Source organism: Neovison vison, chromosome 1 (genome assembly GCF_020171115.1).
Source record: "Neovison vison isolate M4711 chromosome 1, ASM_NN_V1, whole genome shotgun sequence".
NCBI classification, from domain to species: Eukaryota; Metazoa; Chordata; class Mammalia; order Carnivora; family Mustelidae; genus Neogale; species Neogale vison.
Window position 1 is genome coordinate 20,220,526 of NC_058091.1, and position 20,301 is coordinate 20,240,826.

Here is a 20,301-nt window from a genome sequence, read left to right on the forward strand (position 1 = left end):
GATGGCAATTTTGTGTTTCTTTGGAACTGAAGTCCAAAGCAGATTCCTGAACATGTCCCAACCCAACCCTTCCAGAGCAGATGTCACCTCAGAACTGGCTGACTCAGTAAATTAGAAAAAAAAAAGAAAAAACAAAAAAACAAAAAAAAATCCACAATCCTAAAGGACCTGAATAGTTTGAAAAGGAGCCATGATGAGCATATGAGACTCCGATATGGAAATTGCAGCCTGAGACTACGTGCACGTGGTTGGGGGGAGGGGCGCAAGCTTCCGCTGGAACGTGAGAGGAGGACCAAACAGAACTAAACACGAAAACATCAAACATTTCAGAGATTTAATTGCAAAAAAAAAAAAAAAACTAAAATTCTAACACTAAAAAATAAATTCAAAAGGAACGTGGAGAACATTTTTTGGTGAGTATCTATTTACGAGTTGATGCCGTTGATAAGAATTCCTACAAAATTCAGCTTCAGTGGCCTGAGACTGGAAGATGTTCTTTCCTTCCAGAAGGCGGGTTTTGCATGCACAGCAGCACCTGGTAGGTGGAAGGGCGGGGGTCCAGTCTTCTCAACAGTCATTTCCCTCATTATATAACTGATTCCAGAAGGTTTGGAATCTTAGCAGCCTGACATTCTCTGAGCCTTTTGGCACCTTCCTGCCTGCTATACACAACACACTCCTTTGACAGCTCCACAAAAGGCCAATGACGGAAATGGGCAAAGGAAAATTCCCATTAGAACAAATATGAATCACTGTTAACTATAGCGATCTCTAAGTCCTGTCTTTCAGCTGTGTTTGGGAGAAAATAAAAATGAGAAACATCATTCTTTCCTAGTTTCTCACTGAAACTTCATGTCAAAATACTTTACACTGATTGTTTCATTCTTTTCCCCTAGATAGCTGTCATTATCAGGAATTTCATCATAGAAAAGGCATGAAATAATGAAAAAAAAATCGTTTCTACTCACAAAATATTTTATTTAACTTACAATTTAAAATTTCCCATTGTATTTAGTACAAAATAAATGCACAGCTCTGTCTAATCGTCACAACTATTTGAGAAATTTGGCCCCACTTGAAGACTAGGAAAGCTGAAGCTTGGAGCACTTAATAACATCCCCTAAAATCCCATAGTTCTTTAGCTACAAAGTCTATAAAATATAGCCTAAAAATTGGTTAGTTGCCATGTCTACAAAATCTATTCTTACAAATCCTTCTACTATAGTGCGTTTTCTCTCCCTGGGTCATTCTGACATTATTCAGGTTAAAGGTCTCATTCATTCACCTCCGAGAAAGCTGCTAGAAGTGCTAAGTTTCTCATGAACAGATTTTCAGGGAGGCACCCCTGTCACCTTCTCTAGGCAACTCAGGACAGAAGAATGGACGCAAAGGCTCCAAACATGAGAGACAACTATATGTATAGATGAGGGCATTTTCTCTAGCATCAAAAAATTTGAGTTCTTCCAATTCAACATCTAAAAAAATCCCTACGTGGCTAAGTTTGGGGCTTGCAGGAATTCTGATTTCTGGGATGGAGCTGGTACAGATTGTTCCTGCCTTCAGGCTGATCAACCAGAAGCCATGCTCAACAGAGAAACCGCCCTTCCTCTTTCTGTCGACTGATGCCTTACAGATCCCCAGAGTCCACTCCTTCCCGTCTCCCACCTCGACCTCCCAGTAATGGCAGCCAGAGGAGAAGTATGGTGTGCCCAGGACACAGGTCAGGTAGGTGAATCTCTGGGAATCTTCCACTGGGTTGTGGCAGATCTTCCCACACCAAACATTCCTTAGGTCATCAGAGAGGACAAGGAAGGGGTTGGCAGTGCTTCTATCCAGAGTCATATCCTCCTGGAATCTCAGCAACTCTTTGCTCACGTGCAGACTTTTCATCAGTAGGCCACTGTGCTGTCTGATCAGAAGGGACAGAGCTCTGATTTGCCATTCCTCCAAAGGGGGGCTCTCAGTTACCCCTCGACACATGGGGCAGGTCAATTTCAGATCCCTGTGTTCTAGCATCCATCTCTGCATGCAATGAAAGCAGAACACATGTTCGCAGGAGAGTAAAACGGGACAGGAGAAAATTTCCAGACAAACTGGACAGGTCACCTCCTCTTGCAGACTTTGGGCCATGGTCCCGGTGAAGGTCACTCCTTGACAGTGAACTGAGCTGAAGCAGCCCTTTATACGCTTCTGAAAGTGATCAGGAACCTTCTGTACACAATCTGTTCAATAATCAGGATATACCTAATCCAATACAAAAATTAAATCATATAAATCTTTCTGTAGTTTATACAGCAAAGTGGCACCAGAGAATCATAGTAAAAGCACTATCTGTGAGAAAAATCATCAAAAACTATACAAAATCTAGGTGATCACAAATGAGAGAAACAGGAAAGTGGACATTGTCTTCTCAGGTGGAGCAGTTTACCTTGTGTGGAGACATCCGGATGAGGTCTTCTCTGCTCTGACCACAGCTTCTCTCTCTGCAGCTGAGTCCAACAGGTCTTCCACAGGATCACGGAGGGCAGTCTCTGCTTCTAGTCAGTATTCCTTTGTAAGTCACCAGCAGTCCAAGAAAAAGAACTTCCACATCTAAATACGGCCATAAAAATAAAGCCAATCTGACTCTAGCCATTTCAGAAAAGTGAGAAGCCCTGTATATTTTCAAAGAAAACTACCACACGTGAGTCAAACTAGCAAAAACCACTGCAAAATGAATGAGATGCCCATGCTAGGAAGGCTTGAGTGTGTATGAATAAAAATACAACCATTGTCACCAACTTCTCTAAAATAATGTCTGAACACTAGCCAAAAAGAGGTATTCCTGGCAAGGACGATGTTACACCGCTACACCAACTGCTCTCTCCTCCCAAAGCTTACTCCTAGAAATACCTTCTGGGCCTTCCTACAGAGGTTGCACACTTTGGGTGAACTACCTCTGGCATCCTAGGCCTGGCTGATTTGGAACAAGCTGGGCCCCTGCCCCAAAGATAGCCATTTCAAGCCAGTCGTGCCCATGAGATGATGTGAACTGAAGACTCTTCTCAAGAAGGAGCCAATCCTGAATAAATAACTAACAGAACTTCTTACTAAGAATTCACATTCGGTTGTGGCTGAGGAAAGAGAATCAGAGACAGAAAGATAAGCTGTGTCAACATCACCACGAAGGGAGAGAGGAGGAAGAATGGGCCCTCCTGAGGCTCGCCCAGAAGACCTAGGTTACTAGAATATCCTGGAACACATTCCCTCATCTCCATCTGACGAATACTTATGAAGAGTTTCCCATGATCCCACCTTCGGCTAGACTCTGGGGATACAGATGTGTGTAACAATAGACAGGATATCTCCCCACAAGAAACTTGGAGTCTTGGGAAGCCTTCCAGTTCCTGAATGGCATTCAGTCTGATGGAGTCCTGCTGAGTGACCAGAGATAACATGCTTCCTTAAATCCCCCAATACTCTTTCCAAAAACCTGACTTTTGAAGGCATATTTGAATATGGTGCTTACAGTCTGAAAGGCCTTCCCCAACCACCCTGGAATATATGTAAGAAAAAATTTTTACAGAAGAAAAAAATGCTACATTTGTAAGAAATTGTCCTTTCAATGTTATTATGACCCCAAGTAATAAACACAATCTAATTATAAACAAACAATAAAATGAATCTGTTAATTATAATGCATCTATTAGAAATAATATTTTTTAAATTAAACGGGCATTTCACCCATGGGGTTTAGGGAGGGCTCTTGTTGTGCCCAGGAATGGGTGTTGTAAGTGTTGAATCACTAAATTCTACACCTGAAACTAGCATTACACTGTATGTTAACTAACTGGAATTTTTAAAAAATTTTAGAGAAGTTTAAAAAAAAAAATGGTAAGTATACTGAAGTAAAAACCCAGAAACATCTTTAAGAAATCATGCTAGAAAATAAGGAACCATTTAAAAACGCATACGTCATAGTTGAAAACATAAAAATATATGTAGTTCTTATGTAAAATATTTGTAATATGTTTAAAAAAAAAAGTTCATGTGTAAAACCTGGAAATGTTAGAGTAGAAGGTGGAGGGGCGTCTGGGTGGCTCAGTGGGTTAAGCCTCTGCTTTTGGCTCAGGTCTTGATCTCAGGGTCCTGGGATTGAGCCCTGCATCTGGCTCTCTGCTCACCAGGGAGCCTGCTTCCCACCCCCGCCACCCCACCCCCTACCCTGCCTACTCATGATCTCTGTCAAATAAATAAAATCTCTAGAGTAGAAAGTGGAAAAAGCTCCCTGACACAGGATAAGACTGACTCTCTCCTGAAAGCCAGAGATAAAAGCATTTAAAAGATAAGTTGTAGCCAAAGAGAGAGAAATGGGATGGCCGGAAATGAAATAGCCCAGCTAGAAGAGAGCACTCACACTATTACACTAATTTGGAAAATTCCAGCAGTCCTGAAGATCCAAAGCCCATATACCTCTGCCTCTCCTGGGCTTACCTTCTGTCTGGAGTAAGTTTCAGTGCAGATGGTCTGGCCTTATATAGTCCTGTAACACAGTCTCCTCCCACAAGGAGGGTCACTGTATCTGCCTCAAAGATTGGATTATCTCCATCCAACCAAGTAAATTGAAGCAACCCTGCTCCTCCTGGCGCAGGAAGATGGCATAAAGTCATATCCAAAAACTTCTAACAATTATCCTGTTTGAGTTAAACTAGCAAACCTACGGCCATCTGAATGAGATTCTCTAATTTCAGAACTTAGCTTTAAAAAACCAAGATGTGGGGCACCTGGGTGGCTCAGTGGGTTAAAGCCTTTGCTTTCAGCTCAGGTCATGATCCCAGGGTCCTGGGATCAAGCCCCTGCTGAGCACAGAGCCTGCTTCCTCCTCTCTCTGACTGCCTCTCTGCCAACTTGCAATCTCTGTCAAATAAATAAATAAAATCTTTAAACAAACAAACAAACAAACAAGATGTTTTGGAGATCCAATGCAGAAATGCATTGCTGAAATCTCCTCAGGTATTCCTTAACGTCATCATTGGTATTATCTCTGAAGGAGTTTTGCGGGAGTAGGTTCTAGAACAGTTTTCATAACCTTGGAATCAGTAATTCTACTCTTGGGGGACAGTTATTGAAGAGGATGAGAAAGATAGCAGTCAGGTAAGCCTGTTATCCTGCCATGATTATTAATAACATCCCCTTTTACTTTCGAAATCATCCTTGTTTAAATGATAAATTAGACAGTGTTTATACTAGAAGTAGAAGGAGCAGCGGCCCATGGGTGGCTCAGTCATTAAGCGTCTGTCTTTGGCTCAGGTCATGATCCCAGGGCGCTGGGATCGAGCCCTGCATTGGGCTCCCTGCTTGGCGGGAAGCCTGCTTCTCCCTCACCCACTCCCCTGCTTATGTTCCCTCTCTCACTGTGATTTTCTCTGTCAAATAAATGAATAAAATCTTTTAAAAAAAAAGTAGAAGGAGCAGTAAATGTCATAATGAATGAGAACTGTGGCACAATCATCGAAAAAAAACGGGAATTGGAGGGTCAGTGAATTCTGTTGCCCAGAGAAAGCAAGAAACCCTCCCGCTGAGATACACAAATTCTGAATAACCTCCCATTGCTCAGGGGTCCTGCTCTTGTTCTAAAGCCAACTGAAGAGTTTTCCCTCTACTTTTATCTGGTTACTGTTTCCATTTCTACAAGATAAATATCTACAGCAAAGGCTCTTAAATTTAAATTTAAAAAAAAATTAATCTCAAGCCCCTTTCCACTCTTAAACCTAACTGAAACCCCCCAAAGTTTTGTTTATGAGAATCATACTTCTCCATGTTTACACTATTACAAATGAAAACTGAGCACATTTCTAGAGATTTATTTGACACACTTAAAATAACAAGACTATTACATGTTAACACAAACAACATCGTTTCCTAAACACTAACGATTTTCCAAAATAACAACAAAATACCACTAGTCAGGAGAGTGGCCTGCATGAGTTTGCATTCCCAACCGGCAAATAAAACGCCATTCTCATGCGTGCTTCTGCTGGTTCTATCCCAATAGGTTGTTTTGGTGAAACTCCAGAAAAGGACACTGGGCTTCCCACAGATATTTAATTGGATAAGGGAAGTCCCCTGCTCTCCAACAAATTTCTAACTCTACATGGCAGCTCCGAATCTTAGTTTCTTGGCAGCCGAAGCCCCCAACAATGAACCCAGCCATCTTTTTGTGTGTCTTCTGCCATCCCAGAACTCTCTCATATGATGTGGCTAACTAGGAAACTTTTTTTCTTCTTTCCTGCCCCATCATAATGAGGAGCTTTTCGGTTTTTTTCCTATTTAAATTATTGAACTACAACAATGATACCAACTCAGGTTCTTCTCTCTTACTAACATCTACCAGGCCCTCCACAGATGTTTATCACAAAAAGCATCATTGTTCGCCGATTTCACATTTTCCAGCCAGTTCTGACTGTGGTTTGAAGATTCATGGAGTCGTTTCTGTTGCTGAGCCTTGTATCTGCCGGGAGAAATAATTCTTCCCCGGAAATACTTTAATTCCCAGGTTCCTCATTACTATGGTAATGCTGAATTTAGTGAGAAATGTCATTTTTTTCATTTTCAAGGGCTGAAAATACTTGGAGCCACTTATCTGTAATATCTTAGTACTCTCGTGACAACATATCAAAAATATGCGTGAACTTTTCTTAAGGTTTAGAGTCATTTTTAATTATCATTAGAGCTTCCACGAGTTAAGATTAAATCACAAAATCAGTTTGTTTCCATAGTTCCCTGATTAAAAAAGAAATCGACTTTCACACATGCTAGTTCCATAAGATGAAGCCGCTGGTAAGGGGGGGTGGGGGGGGCAGGGAGCCAGACACGGTCAGCCCCTATCAAGAATCGAAGAACTCTGCAAGGAGATGTTGAGATGATGTGTTTGCTCAAAACGCAGTTTGTATGTTTTCCGAAGGGAGCAGCTACAGTGTGGCAGCTTTTCACAGTGAGCTCCCACTCGCCTCGCCAGTGTAGAGCTGGGGCTGGTTTGCAACCTCCCGTTGTCACCAAACCTCCACCTGCCCTGCTCTCGGCTGCCCGGTTCCGTCAAGGTGCACCCATCTGTCTCAATGGCAGAAGACGGAGGGCACCTCTCTGAATTATGCATGCCACCAAAATTGGCTAATAGAGTTCCCACACTCTCCCCTTCCAAAGGATCCTATTTTGCAGACCTGGCAAACTCCACGGAGAAAGTATGTTTGGCACTTTGGAATCCAAGTTGCCCCCACTATTGAGAAATAGAACGTTCCCATGAAAACGGTGTAAAGTGAAGAAGCAATTCCCATTAATTTAGATGAAAAATTTTTTGAGTGTTCCCAGACTCGAAAAATGACCTCTCAGGCATTTCTGATACCATCAGACACCTGTTAACTAATGGAGGCAAAAAATAAATCAATATAAAGCACAGGTGCTCATAGACACCTGCCAGAGTTCGGGCGGGTGGATGTTGAGACGCTGAGTGTCCCTTGGTTCCAGGGAAAAAGCGAGGGGTGGGGCAGGGGGCACCCTCATTGCTCATGGTACACGCTGCCTCTGACCACTGCCACAAAGCAAATGCTGTACGTGATTTTCATGTCTCACCCTTTTTTTTTTTTTTTTTAAATAAAAGTGAAAATCCTCTTTGGATATCTTTCCATTAGTGAGGACAGGTACTAAAGTAGGTCTTGACATAAAAGCAAAGTGTTGTAACTCGGACCTTCATAAAGCAGGGGGAGACCTGTATGCACACTGTCCCACTTCGACACTAATTTTAAAGAACAGAAGACAAAAAAAAAAAAAAACAAAGATGGCTAGACTCCATTGTTCCATATTTGGTAGGTCACCTCTACTCTGATCCTATTAATGAATCTCTTATTTTTTGTTCCTTTGAACTATTGTTGTTTGTTTGTTTGTTTGTTGTCAAAAACATTGAGGAAAAAAATGGAATGTGCATGTGTTTTATTTACAATATTTGTTCCTATCTGTGTAAGAACTGGCAATAGAGGTCTTTACCTACAGCAAATTATCTGTAAAAATAACAAGCTCTAACTTGAGTCTTTACGTGTCAATGACCTTGGGCCACCCACCCTCAAATAAAGGAGTAATGCTTCACCTCCCCGAGGGCGCCCACCCTCATTCAGCTTGCAGGTCCCAGATGCGGGGCAAAGGCTAGAGGGAGACAACATGAGTTTGAGTGAGTGGTGAGTGTGCAGGAGCAAGGACACATGTGTGACCTTGCCCCTTGAGCTGTTTATCTATTGTGGTTTCCAGAGCCAAATGTAAGTGTTTTCAGATCATTCATATATTTTCTCCTCCAGATTTGGACTGTCAAAATATTTTTGTGTAGGTGAGGAAGTCTGAGTCAAAATAAATTTCCTTTCCACCTAATTAGCTGACAGTCACTGTATTCATCAAATGCAGCCTGCGAATCTCTCAAAACATGTCGTGCTTCACCCCCACTTTGGGAATGGACGTCGATCAAGGCGAGCTGCCCGCAGTCCTGCATGAGCCTCTTCAGCCTCGCAGAGATCACAGATGACCAGTCTGGCTCAGGGAACAAGGCCGAGATCCAGGCATGGTAACGCCCTCCTCCACCAATTCATCCTCCTTGGTAGCTGCCCATCACGCTTCAGAGACGCAGCGAGGCCCCTACCATGCCCTCCTGGCCTCTGCGCACACAACCCCCCAACCTCACCTCAATCCCACAGCCCTGAGATTATGACCTGAGTGGAAATCAAGAGTTGGATGCTTAACCAACGGAGCCGGCCAGGCGCCCCCAAACCTTCTTCCCTTTCTTCCCTGTGCTCCTTCACTATTCAGAACAACTGGCTCTCTCTGACTAAAACCAACCCCAACTAACCACCCTGCTAACACTTACCCACCATTCAGACACTCAGCTGGGGTGTTGGGGACTGTATCCTCTCGACTCGGCTGGAAACCCCTATGATATCCTCTCATAGTACCCTGCGTCCTTCCTTCGTGCGTCCCTGCAATGCTAGTCACTTGACTCATTTGTGGTTCCCTCACCTTTAAAAAATCACACCTACTGAGTACTTACTCTCTGCCAGGTGTTTTTCTAAGTACTTCATCTGTTTTCTAGCGTTAAATTCTTGTAGCTCTAAATAAATAGGTGCTGTTACCATCCTGTGCTCCCAGGTGATGAGTTTAAGACTCTATCAAGCTGTGAGCCCTCAACGTGTTACTCTGTCTCTCTGGTTGCCTACCCTCTAGTCATCTTTCACACGAGACAGAAATCAACTTCTACCCTGGTCCAATCAGTATTTTGTGACTTTTATATTTTATGCATACAATCCAATACATTTGAAGTCTGATTAAAACAGAAGCTAACTTAATTTTTTTTTTTTTTGCTTCTTAACTATGAAGCCATGCTATTTTGATCGTTATAGTAACTCATTAGACTTCATATAGGAATCAAAAACCCTGGATCCCACCTACTATCTCTGCCATATTTTGGATTTCGTTGATAATTTAGCACTTAACTGACGAGAAGGATGTGACTCATTGGATCATCTATATTTCTAAATGTCTTTGTTAATATTTGAATGCCTGGGCATTCATTTTTTAGTTAGTTTGTTTATGAGTTATTTAGCATGGTATCATTGCGGAGCGAGAAATGATAAGGACTGTTTAGCAAAGTCAGCACAGCCCCATGACCACAGCCCAAGGTGCATGGTGCCGTCAAATCTTTCATTTAGCTCTCATCTGAGCACAGCGCAGGGTCTTAGCAGTGCGCTGCCCGTTGTCATGAGGTAAATCCAGATAAACTAAGCAAGATAACTGTCCCGCTCTCGAAGAGCCAGCAACACCTCACGCCTCACACACAAATATTGACTATCTACTACTATCTCGAGATACTCTGCTAAATACGAAGGGAATCCAATAAACAGGACTGACGTAGCTGACAATTTTTATGTCACAGCATAATTAAGGAGGTAAGACAAAGAGATGACAAGGTAGATAGTGTTGAGAAGTAGACAATTCACTCCGTGGCCTGTAACAGACTGTTGGTCACGCATACATCTTTTTAACGACGTCTACATATAAATGACAAAGGACAGAATATCTCAGTATGTTTTGGGTCCTCCTCTTTTCCAGACCTTCATACCATTCAATGCTCATTTTTTAAAATAGTATCGAAGGCCTTTGAAAACAATGTCAAGTCATCTCTCCTCTGTGAAAGAAATGGAAGTAATTGGTATAGATTTATTTTTCTAACCAAACCTTTCTCCCACTCTGAAATAATTCCAATTATTGATGACTAGCCACAGAAAGCGTCTAGCATGTGTTATGGACTGATAGTTTCCAATGATGTATTGATTGATTTATGTTTTCCTACCACAAATGATGTACTAACTCCTCCACCCATGCCCCTAATACGAGTAGCAGGGAGACATCCACATGTCTCTATAGATGTAATGGGAGCAGAAGTGATTTATACACATGTGCAAATGGTAACTAGGGGGGCAGCGACGTGGTTGGGATTATCCATGAAGTCCAAGCAGTATGGGAGAGGAGAACCTAGGGCAGAACTCTGAGAAAACACCAGCATTCAGAGGAAGGAGAAAAGCAATCCCCAAAAGAAGTTGTTTTGAAGCCACTGAGGAAAAAGACCCCTGCAATCACCAACATAATTCTGGAATCCAAAGGCATTCGGTGCACTGGAGGCAACTCTGAGAAGACCTAGCCTTTCACTCAGCCCAGCTGGGCCCTCGTTGCCGGCAGAGTGAGTCAGGCCAAAGAAAGCCTGAGTCAGGAGTTCCAGGAGACTGTGCAGGTCTGAAATCTAAATGGACAAAGAGATCTGGAAAAATAAATATGATGTAGCATATTTGTCTGGGTGGGAAAGGCCAGGCAGGCCACACGCACAGCAAAACAGAGGTCAGAGCGAAGCCAGACAGAAGGGACGGTTGGGTTAAGTGTGAGCATGGGTGTGTGTCTACTTCAATTAAGTACAGTACCTGATTAATGTTTCTCCTTTCTTCTCTAAACTCCTATCCTAGGGAAACGTCCTTTTAAAAAATACCTGCTATGGGTGTCAACGAAGGTCTCCTTTGCTGGTGTTTAATAATGAGCACCATATTAAAAATGATTTCTTTGCTTATTAACAAAGTACTCAGAGTTTTCAAATCTTCAGCTAAGCTAGGTGTCTATTTCTTCTGTGATAAAAACTTTAATTATCTTAAGTACCTTTTAGGACTAGTGGAATTTGGCGGGAAATATGCAAAAAATGTTTTGAAATAACCAAAGAAAACACAGTCACCTAATTAAACGTGATGTTTGCAAGTAGACACTAAATGTTCGAATTAGTCTACTCATGATACTGAATAGTCAAACCACAGTCTGGGTATACTCAGCACATACTTACACAAAATGTCCAGAAGGCTTATCTGTACTTTGCCCAGAGTGATCTTGTTTTAGGGATTAATAAAATATGAAGCCTGGGAAGGTCAGCACATCATATAACTGGAAGATTATGCCATGCACTGAAGAAGAGTTTTGAAGTTCAGGCTTTTTGCAGACTTAAATTAAAGAAGCTTAACATTCTTGAGGGTCAGAGCAGTTCATGTAACTACAGTTTACTGATTCAGCAAAACCAAGTTTATGCAGAGAAATCATTTCCCAGGAGAACCACTTCTTCCTCTCACTGGGCTGGAAAAAAAAAAAAAAACACGTTCACATCCAGAGACTCAATCTCTTCCCAGTCATCCGCCCCTGGGACGAGTAGCCCTAGCTCAGGAATCTGTGTGACACACTGCCATCTACCGAGTCTCTGCCTGAACTGCAGCCCCAGCCCTCAGGAGGTGGGATCCTAACCCTGATGGCACCAAGAAACCAGTCCAAGAACACCGCTTTCCTTTAGCTTATGAGAAGTCTTCTGATTGTAGAAATATATGCAAATGAGATATGCACCCTTCCGCAGTTCGATTCCTTGGGATTTGTAGTATGACTTTAGGAACAGTGGAGTAAAATTAGCTAAGCCAGGCTGTCTCAGGGAGGGGAAATCAGTTTATAAAATTTGTAATCACTTGTCTGGACATCACCAAGACATCCATACCAATAGGCATTCTGGTGTTTTGTTTTGTTTTTTAATAAACCCCAAAGTATTTATGCAGATTAAGATAACTGAATGAGGTATGCGTGCAAGAAAAGAAAGTATCCATGAAGGTCTGTGTCACCTGCTCTTGTAGTATTACCAGACATCAATTGTTTAAAGATCAAAAAGGCCATACTTGGTCGGTCCTCTCCTGTTTTTCATCTTAGTATCTAATTTCTGGTCATTTCTCTGCAAGAGGGAAGCCAAAGAAAAGGAAACAATGTATCACACTGAAGTGTCACACAAGGACGTGTTAGCGGAGCTCGTGACCATTCTGATCGGTCAGTGGGGAAAGAGATTGTGAAAATCAAATGGGATTTCATTGTGGATGTAATTCACCAAATCACCAATACCACTAATAAATGAATAATGGTGGGCTTCGATTTAATAGGATTTGCTAAGTAATTATGCTCCGTACCTAGTACCTGACAGGCACACAGCTAGCGCCTGATACCAGTGACCTCTGGTAGGGCCAGCTTTGGAAGGATTTGGCAAACTGGTGAGAGGACCCCCTGCACTGGCAGGGGGCCTTGAAATGCCACAACTCAAATATACATTTTTTCCTAATGTAACAGGCATGGGCTCGCAAAAGTTACTCTGGGGGAGCATAATGTTGTAGGATGATGCTCTGAGTAGGTAAGAAGTCAGTCTCTGGGAAAGGAGCATCTGCAAAGAAATGGAAACCAGCAGCATAGTGGAGAGAAGAGCAGGCTCTTCCCCAAAGGGTCAGAGTCCCTTTTCGAGGGAAGCTAACGGTGGCAAAGGCACTTGCTGTCCCTTAGGGAAAGGACAATACAGTGAAAATGCTGCACTTCAGCTGTTCCAGGATTGGCTTCCCTGCTGGACTAATCCGACACTGCAGAGCGCACCCGCGTCTGGAGACTTAGATGAGGCTTGGAATCCCTAACTTGGACCACCCACTGCTCTCTCTATTCAGGGGACTAAACAAAATCACTGATGTTTCTCTCCCCCAAAGTGAGGTGGATTAGTAGAAGAGGGAAGTTTTTCATCCCCTCTCGTGCTCCAGGTGTGTATTTATCTTATTTTTCTGAATCGTTTCTAGGAGGGGCAAGGCCAAGCAAAATGTCATTTGTACCTCTGATTTTATTTTTTTTGGAGATTTGATTTATTTATTTGACAGAAAGAAACACAGCATGAGAGGGATCAGAAGCAGGGAGAGTGGGAGAAGGAAAAACAAGCTTCCAGGCAGAGCAGGGAGCCCAATGCCGGGCTTGATCCCAGGATCCGGGAATCATGATCTGAGCCCAAAGCAGACGGTTAACGTCTGACCCACCCAAGTGCCCCTGGGCTCCTGATTTTAAACAGCTCCAGTAGCATGGTCATGGCTCAAGCAGCCGTCTGCTTTCCCCTCCCCTCTTCAGGAGCTCGTCCAAACTGTTCACCTCTAAAGCCAATCACATCTCCCCATCACCTCAGCCTCAATCCCAGGCTCAGCCCCCACTTGCTCTGGCCTCAGCTGCCACAACAGCCTCCTAAATGGTTGCCTTTCATCTCCTCTGCCCCCTTTCCAGTCTTTCTGTTACTCAGACCCCCCCACTGCTGGCCCCTTGGTTACAGCCCTTCAGTGGGTCCCCACTGTCCTGAAGATAAAGACCCAAATCCTTTGTCAGGCCAACAAAGCTACATACTTCCCAGTTTCTGAGCACCGTCTACTTCTGTGGTCTTAACTCCATCGCCCTTTCCCTTTGTCCCCCATATACAGGGTCCTTCATCCAGTTCCAGGATGGGCTCAGCCCCTCCCCCTAGCACCTGAGCATGTACTGATGAAATATTCGATCGACCTAAGGGGCTCCTTCTTCCTTACATCCCTTGTTTATTTCTCCCCATCTTTTAAACATCACTTCTGCAAATCTTTTCCAGAGCCCTGGCCTAAGTCCCATTTCTTTTGATAAACTATCTCAGAGACTCTTATTGTCCCCCCCCCCTTTGGAGAACTGAGTATGTAATTATTATTGCTCTTATGTTTCTATTATTACCAAAAAATCAAAATATTTGCTGTAATTATTTGTTTTTTATATGTCTCTCCTAGTAGACCATGAGTTCCATGAGGCCAAGAGCCAGTTTCTACTCACCTCTATACCCTAGCCGAGGTTCCTAGCCAAGGTCAACTTTACAGATGCCTGATCTATGCAGGTTCATGGAAGGGTTAGAAGAGCTTCATACCTGACTTAATGCTCTGCTCCAATCATCTCAGAATTCTTCATTTTTGAACAAGGAACCCCACTTTTTTTATTTTGCATTAGTACATGCAAATTATGTAGCCTATCCTACAGCTAGCATAATGCTTGACAGATGGAAGGTACTCAGTAAATATATCTTCAATGAAGAATTACACCCAGAATAATTAATACACAGGTGCCTCGCAGCTAGTCTTATAGAAGACACAGCCTCAAGAATTTCATGTGCAATATGAAGGACTTCCAAAATAATATCTGCCCCTTACATCTGAAATTCTTATAACAGGGTTAAAACATTCTCCTAACACTTAGAGGAAAGCTGAAACATCCAGTGTCACTGAGAGAGGCAATAAGGTAATAAGCGAACAAACAGAACTTAAGTCCACTCAGGGACATAGATCCCATCTTGTGATTTTCATTAAGACAAGACTTGTTGGGGAAAGGTGGAGAGAATGCTGACCTCCTCTCATGCTGAAGACCATCCAAAGGCTGGAAATGCTGAGGTCAGACCTGATTTAATGTTGGAAGCAACACTACCATCTGTCAAGCTTTTCGCCACTAAATGCCTTAATTAGGTCACTGTCAGACATTCATTTTATTAATTTCTTAAATTCATGTAGATACTTCACTCATGGAGAGCTGTATCTGCATTTCATTTCCAGGTGTGTTTCCCTAGGCCAAGTTATTCAACCTTTCTGAGACTCAGTTAGCCAAACTGGGGGGAATAGAGCCTAATGTCTAGTTTTGTGAGGATTAGAAGTATGGTATATAAAGTAACTGCCATTTAATTGCCACTCAAACCATCTAAATGTCTAGACCCCAAAGAGGCAGAAGTCACTGGTGGCGTTTAATACTTGCTGCTATTTCCTTCACACCTTCTCAAGTAAGTAAAAGTGTATTTTTCTTATTTTCTTTGCCATCCATTCATTGTTTTGAATACCAGGATTTAGAAGTCATTTAATAGCTTTGCCCTCTTGATACTTAATTTAAGTCATCTCTATATTATACATTACCCTCTATAACAATATTATTTTTAATCCAAGTAATTTGAAAGTGAGTTAACCCTTTCCTCTTGTATCCATGTAATCAGATGGACCTAAAGCTCTCAATATTCGAAAAACGTTTCAAAGCTTTCTTTATAGCACTGGAAACAGTGTGTCATTGAATGTAGACTTTATTTCTACTTCTTAATGGATACTGAGCTACAATCCCCTTACAAACTAGTAGAGATTGGTGAGAAATTCTGTGGTCCCAGAATTGAATTGTTGGCCTAGAATAGGATTTATCCTATAGGGAATTGATAAGAAAACTATGAAACTGGGCCAGAAATTGAGCAAGTACAGAGTGGAGTTATATAAGCTAATTTCTAAAATCAAGGTGGTAGAGTTGTAGACTTGTTCTAGGATTCAATTTGTTGCAAATGAAGAAGAGTAGCAATAAAAAAAAAAAATCTAGATGAGACCATTGAATTCCTTTTTATTGTCCTTACCATTGCAATTTTATCCCTGGGGTCACAAAGCAATATCAGTAACATATTGGAACCAAAACCTCCAAAACCGGAAGCTTGTATCAATCTGATCATGGGAGAACTTATAAATATCCAGGCTTTCTCCATGATCATCATTTATCCATCCATCCACTCATTTTATGCAACAATAATTTTCAAGGCTCTACCATATACCATAAAATTTGATAGGGGCTTAAATATTCAATTAAATGTCATGGAATTAGCTCAAAAAACTCACACTCTAGGCTGGTAACCCAACTTACCACAATATAGCGTACGCTGCACTACTCCTGGTGAAGGGTGCAAAGCATTTGAATCATGAGGAAGAAGGCCTTAATTACATCAGAACAACATGTAAGGAAGCCAGGACAACGCTTTGTTTACAATTCCCATATGCAACATATTATACTATAGGTAAAGTAAGAATAACATCTACATGTATCTTCTATTCCCTGCTGGTCACATTCTCGTTAGAAGCCAGGTGGGGACATTTTCCCCCACCATCTCTCCCTTACATTGCCCAGCACAGTGCCCAGCACTAAAGTTCCAGTGGAAGTTGATTGAATTACAGAATGGTTTTTAAGAAAAGAATATTGGTCCTTCAAATACATGTGGCAAAAAAACTGTAACAGAGAGGTGAGTCTCTTAAAGGGATCAAAGAATTGGGGCAAAACTTTGAAGTCGTCCATCTTGCCAAGGAGCTGCTGAGAACCAGTCTTTACAGACCCATGAGCTGACTGTCAGGTGCTCAAAAACAATGACCCCAAGAAAAGAATAGAATGTTCAGATTTGTGGACTGAGGATCCTTTCTTTAAACAAAAGTGAATTTTTATCAAACTACTTTTGATATTTTTTTTAAATAGGGGGGCCCCAAAGGCTTGCTTTAAAAACCACATTCAAAAACTCCCACACATGAACAGGCCCAGTACCCTGGGCTATTTGACCTATTAAAACAAAGATTCTCCACTAGCTCACATAATCATGGCATTTTTCTTTCCAATTTATGAATCAGGCCCTTAGTGTGAATAGACAGTGAGGGAATATCTTTATGAATAGCCTCCCTATTATCATGGTTCATGACTTTTTACAATGCAATTATTGTGGCACGTCCTATCATAACATAATTGAGATTCTAGAAATGGAAATGAGAGGTAATTGAGGGGACAAAGTTACTCAAGAAAATGCAAATGCCATTTTATTTGCAAATTAAATTAAAAATATAATGAGATGGGTATAGAAACTGATTGAAAAATTAATTGAAAGAAACCAATTTGGAATCTTTCTGTAAGGGACATCTGTAAGAAATTCTTCTGCTCTGACACACCTTTTCAGAGAGCAACGCTCTTCCTGCTAGCCTGAATGGAACTTGAATGCAAGCCGGACTAAAGGCAGATCTTTAGAATATGTGGGAAGAGCTGGAGGCTGGGCAGCCAAATGGTGAAATTGTGGACTTGCGCGTCCTTGAACAATATGCAATAGGAAAGATTTCCAATGTGAGCTCCAAATCAATATTTAGGCTAGATTTTGTTTGCTTGTTTAACATTTGCCTTCTCTCTCTCTCCATCTCTCTTTACCGATTAAAAAATAATAAGCTGGAGACATCAAGACATTCTGCCTCTAAATCCTTTGGCATAAGATTCTTAAGAGTGAAGGAATTCTTCATAATCACAATACCATTACCGTAATCAAAATAGAGGTGCAAAGTTTCCAAAGCTCTTTATATTTGAAAGATCCCTTTGTAGCACTGGAAACAGTGTGTCCATTGAACCTAGACTTTATTTCTACTTCCTAATGGGTACTGAGCTACAATCTCCTTACAAGCCAATGGAGATGAGTGAGGAATTCTGCGGTCCCAGAATCGGATTGTTTCATTTGTCCTATCTCTTAAATCTCCTCTATTCCAGAACAGCCCACCACTACCACTTTTTTTTTTTTTTAAGTTTTTCAGGACATTGACATTTTGTTAATAAGTCCATGCCAGTTGACTTATAGAATGACCCCCCCCATCTGGATTTGTCCAATTGTGTCCTCCTCACTAGGTTCAGGTCAGACTGGGTAGTCGTTTTTGAAAGTGGCCCACAATAGTATTTACTGCTCACTCTATCTTTGAACGATAGATAGTTCTTAAAAAGAAATAAGGAATACGTGTTGACCTTTTAAAGTATTGAAAGTACCAAAGAGGAGAAGTGAAAAATTGTTGACTTGTTTTAGTGCCAGATCTTTAGGCTTAGTTGAAGGCAAGATATTCCTGAGGTGTGTGTGAATCTTGAAATCTCTGAGAGTGCTTAGAAAGGATTCCTCCAGCCTTTGGAGATTTACTCCAAACCTCCCTGCTCTTCCTCCACCGAGAGATTTTTGAACTTGAGAATTTAGAAAGTGATTGTTCATTATCCAAACTCTTTGAAAAAAGAGAAAGGAGTGGGCGGCACAGTACAGGAAGAATCCAAGTTGCTGGGATAAGAGACAAAATTGATGACTTTCCCACTGATTCTTCAGCCAATTCTGCCCCTCCCCAGTCCCCACTTCTCCAGAGATTAAAACATGCTTGAATTGGAGAAGTCGTTTCCTTCCTTCTGTTCAGTGCCAGTTCTCAGAGGAAAACATCCATTTTGCTCTTTGATTTCTGTAGCCCAGAGACTGTCAATGAAAGAACCTGCTGCTTTCTTGAATATAAGGATCTCATCTGGGGGGCTGCGAGGCAGGAAAGAGTCTTTGGGTGTGTGTGTGCATCAAGTGTGGGTGTGAGAATGATTTTCCCCAGGGCCGCTAAGTTGGCATGGAGCCCAGAGGGAACCATTCATCTACCTTAAATTGCACCACGAAGCCGAGATGGCTGGGGGAAGTCACTAAATGGCCCTGCCACTTGCTGCCAGCTTTCACTGTGTCTTCCTGACCTGGGACGTCCTGGAAAGGGACGCCATTTTCCGTCTCCTCCAGGGGGAGTGAAAGATGCACATTTCCTTGGTCCGTAAGCAGGAAATGAATCAAACTAAAATGTGAATAATCTTCCCACAAAAAATCAAGAGCTGGATCTCCTCATATGACCGTGTTATTAGATTACCAGATGCAAGGATGCTTGGGGTCTTTCATCACAAATCCAGCTTCTGAGCACTGAGTGGATGGGAAAGATGAAAGTGCTCTTGATACAGACACGGAATCCGTGTAGACCCAAGTGGATCCACTTTGACTGAAAATGTTTACTTTTAACATTCAGCTTCAGGTTGTAAGAAAAGGAACATGAAGCTAGACCCCTAGATAAACCTGGCGGAGCTCCTTACAACATGCAGTTGAGGTCTAGAGTTTCTAACTGGGACTCATGAGTTCAAAGTATTGCAGCGGGGTGGGCAGGGTGTTTGATTTAGTTTGGTTTGGTTGTTTATTGGGTTTTGTTTTGTTTTGTTTTGTTTTAAACAAGGAGAAAATTTTGTTCGGGCCACATGGAGGATTTGGCTGAGCCTAGGGTGGCCAACTGTTCTGGTTTGCCTGGGACTAAGAAATTGCTCAGGACAAAGGATTTTCAGTGTTGGAACCAGGACAGTGCTTGGTAAATCAAGATAACTGGTCACCCTAGTGAGGCCAAAATGTGCAAAGCACCTAAAATATAGACTGCTTTGCCTAGTCCAATATCAAAGAATCTGGAGAACCAAAATACTCACTATTTAGTGAATAAAAAAATTCACTGAACAATATCTTAGCATTCTAAAGGGATAATACACCTTCAGGACCGTCTATAAACTGCTGATCAAAAACAGTTAAGTTGAGATTTAGGGAAAAAATGTGCATCAGAAATCTTGATATAGTTTTTTTTTAATTTTCTAAAATAAAAATAAAAGAAATAGAAGAAATATCAAGTCAAAACTAAGATTTTCTGTTACTCATGTATCCCAATTTTTATGAGCATTTTAGTGGTGATTTGTTCTAATTTATGTGGGCTCCGCATATAAGTTTGAAACCAACCACATTTGTATATAAGAGCCAATAAATCTCTGGTAATTGTATTATCAGAAAGAAAGGTTGAACTTACCTATTTTTTCAAAAACGTAACAATGGCTTGCTCTAATTATGAAGACAAGTTAAACAAAAATTGTATGAGTGATTCCAAAAATTCAAATGCTTTTGAGATTTTTTTGTGATTCTGAATCTTCTTTTTAGTTGTAACAGTTTTATATATTAAAAAAGAAGGTGGGAGGGCTTTAGGTAGTCACCAAAACTAGATATCCAGGTACTTTAAAAGAGTGTCAGATGCTCTGGAATCCTGCTAAATGTTCCCCTATACGTAAAAATTTGAACTGGTTTATCATGGCAAATTCAGAAAAAGCACCTTTCATTTTTCAAGTAGTTCTTAGGACATTTACACTTGGACAAATCTAAAGCATGACAGACTCTCAATGAGCTGCAATTGCAAACTGGAAAGCTTAATACTTTATTTTGGAATTCTTCTTTGTGTAATTAAGTTAGCTCATAACAATTGCATT

General features: G+C 41.5%; 1 protein-coding gene across 1 annotated transcript; it reads right to left on the reverse strand.

Annotated features, from left to right (window-relative positions):
* Positions 1-993: 993 nt before the first annotated feature.
* Positions 994-2,586, reverse strand: RFPL4B (ret finger protein like 4B). The gene is made up of 2 exons (XM_044236239.1): positions 2,429-2,586; positions 994-2,244 (listed from the first exon to the last, which is right to left on the reverse strand). Exon 2 carries the CDS (start codon positions 2,128-2,130, stop codon positions 1,318-1,320), a length of 813 nt encoding a protein of 270 aa, XP_044092174.1. The 5' UTR covers positions 2,131-2,244; positions 2,429-2,586; the 3' UTR covers positions 994-1,317.
* Between the last annotated feature and the right edge of the window lie 17,715 nt (positions 2,587-20,301).

Bases quoted from the DNA above. Each gene is read 5' to 3' on its own strand.
- RFPL4B (XM_044236239.1), bottom strand. From the start codon at position 2,130: ATGGCCCAAAGTCTGCAAGAGGAGGTGACCTGTCCAGTTTGTCTGGAA.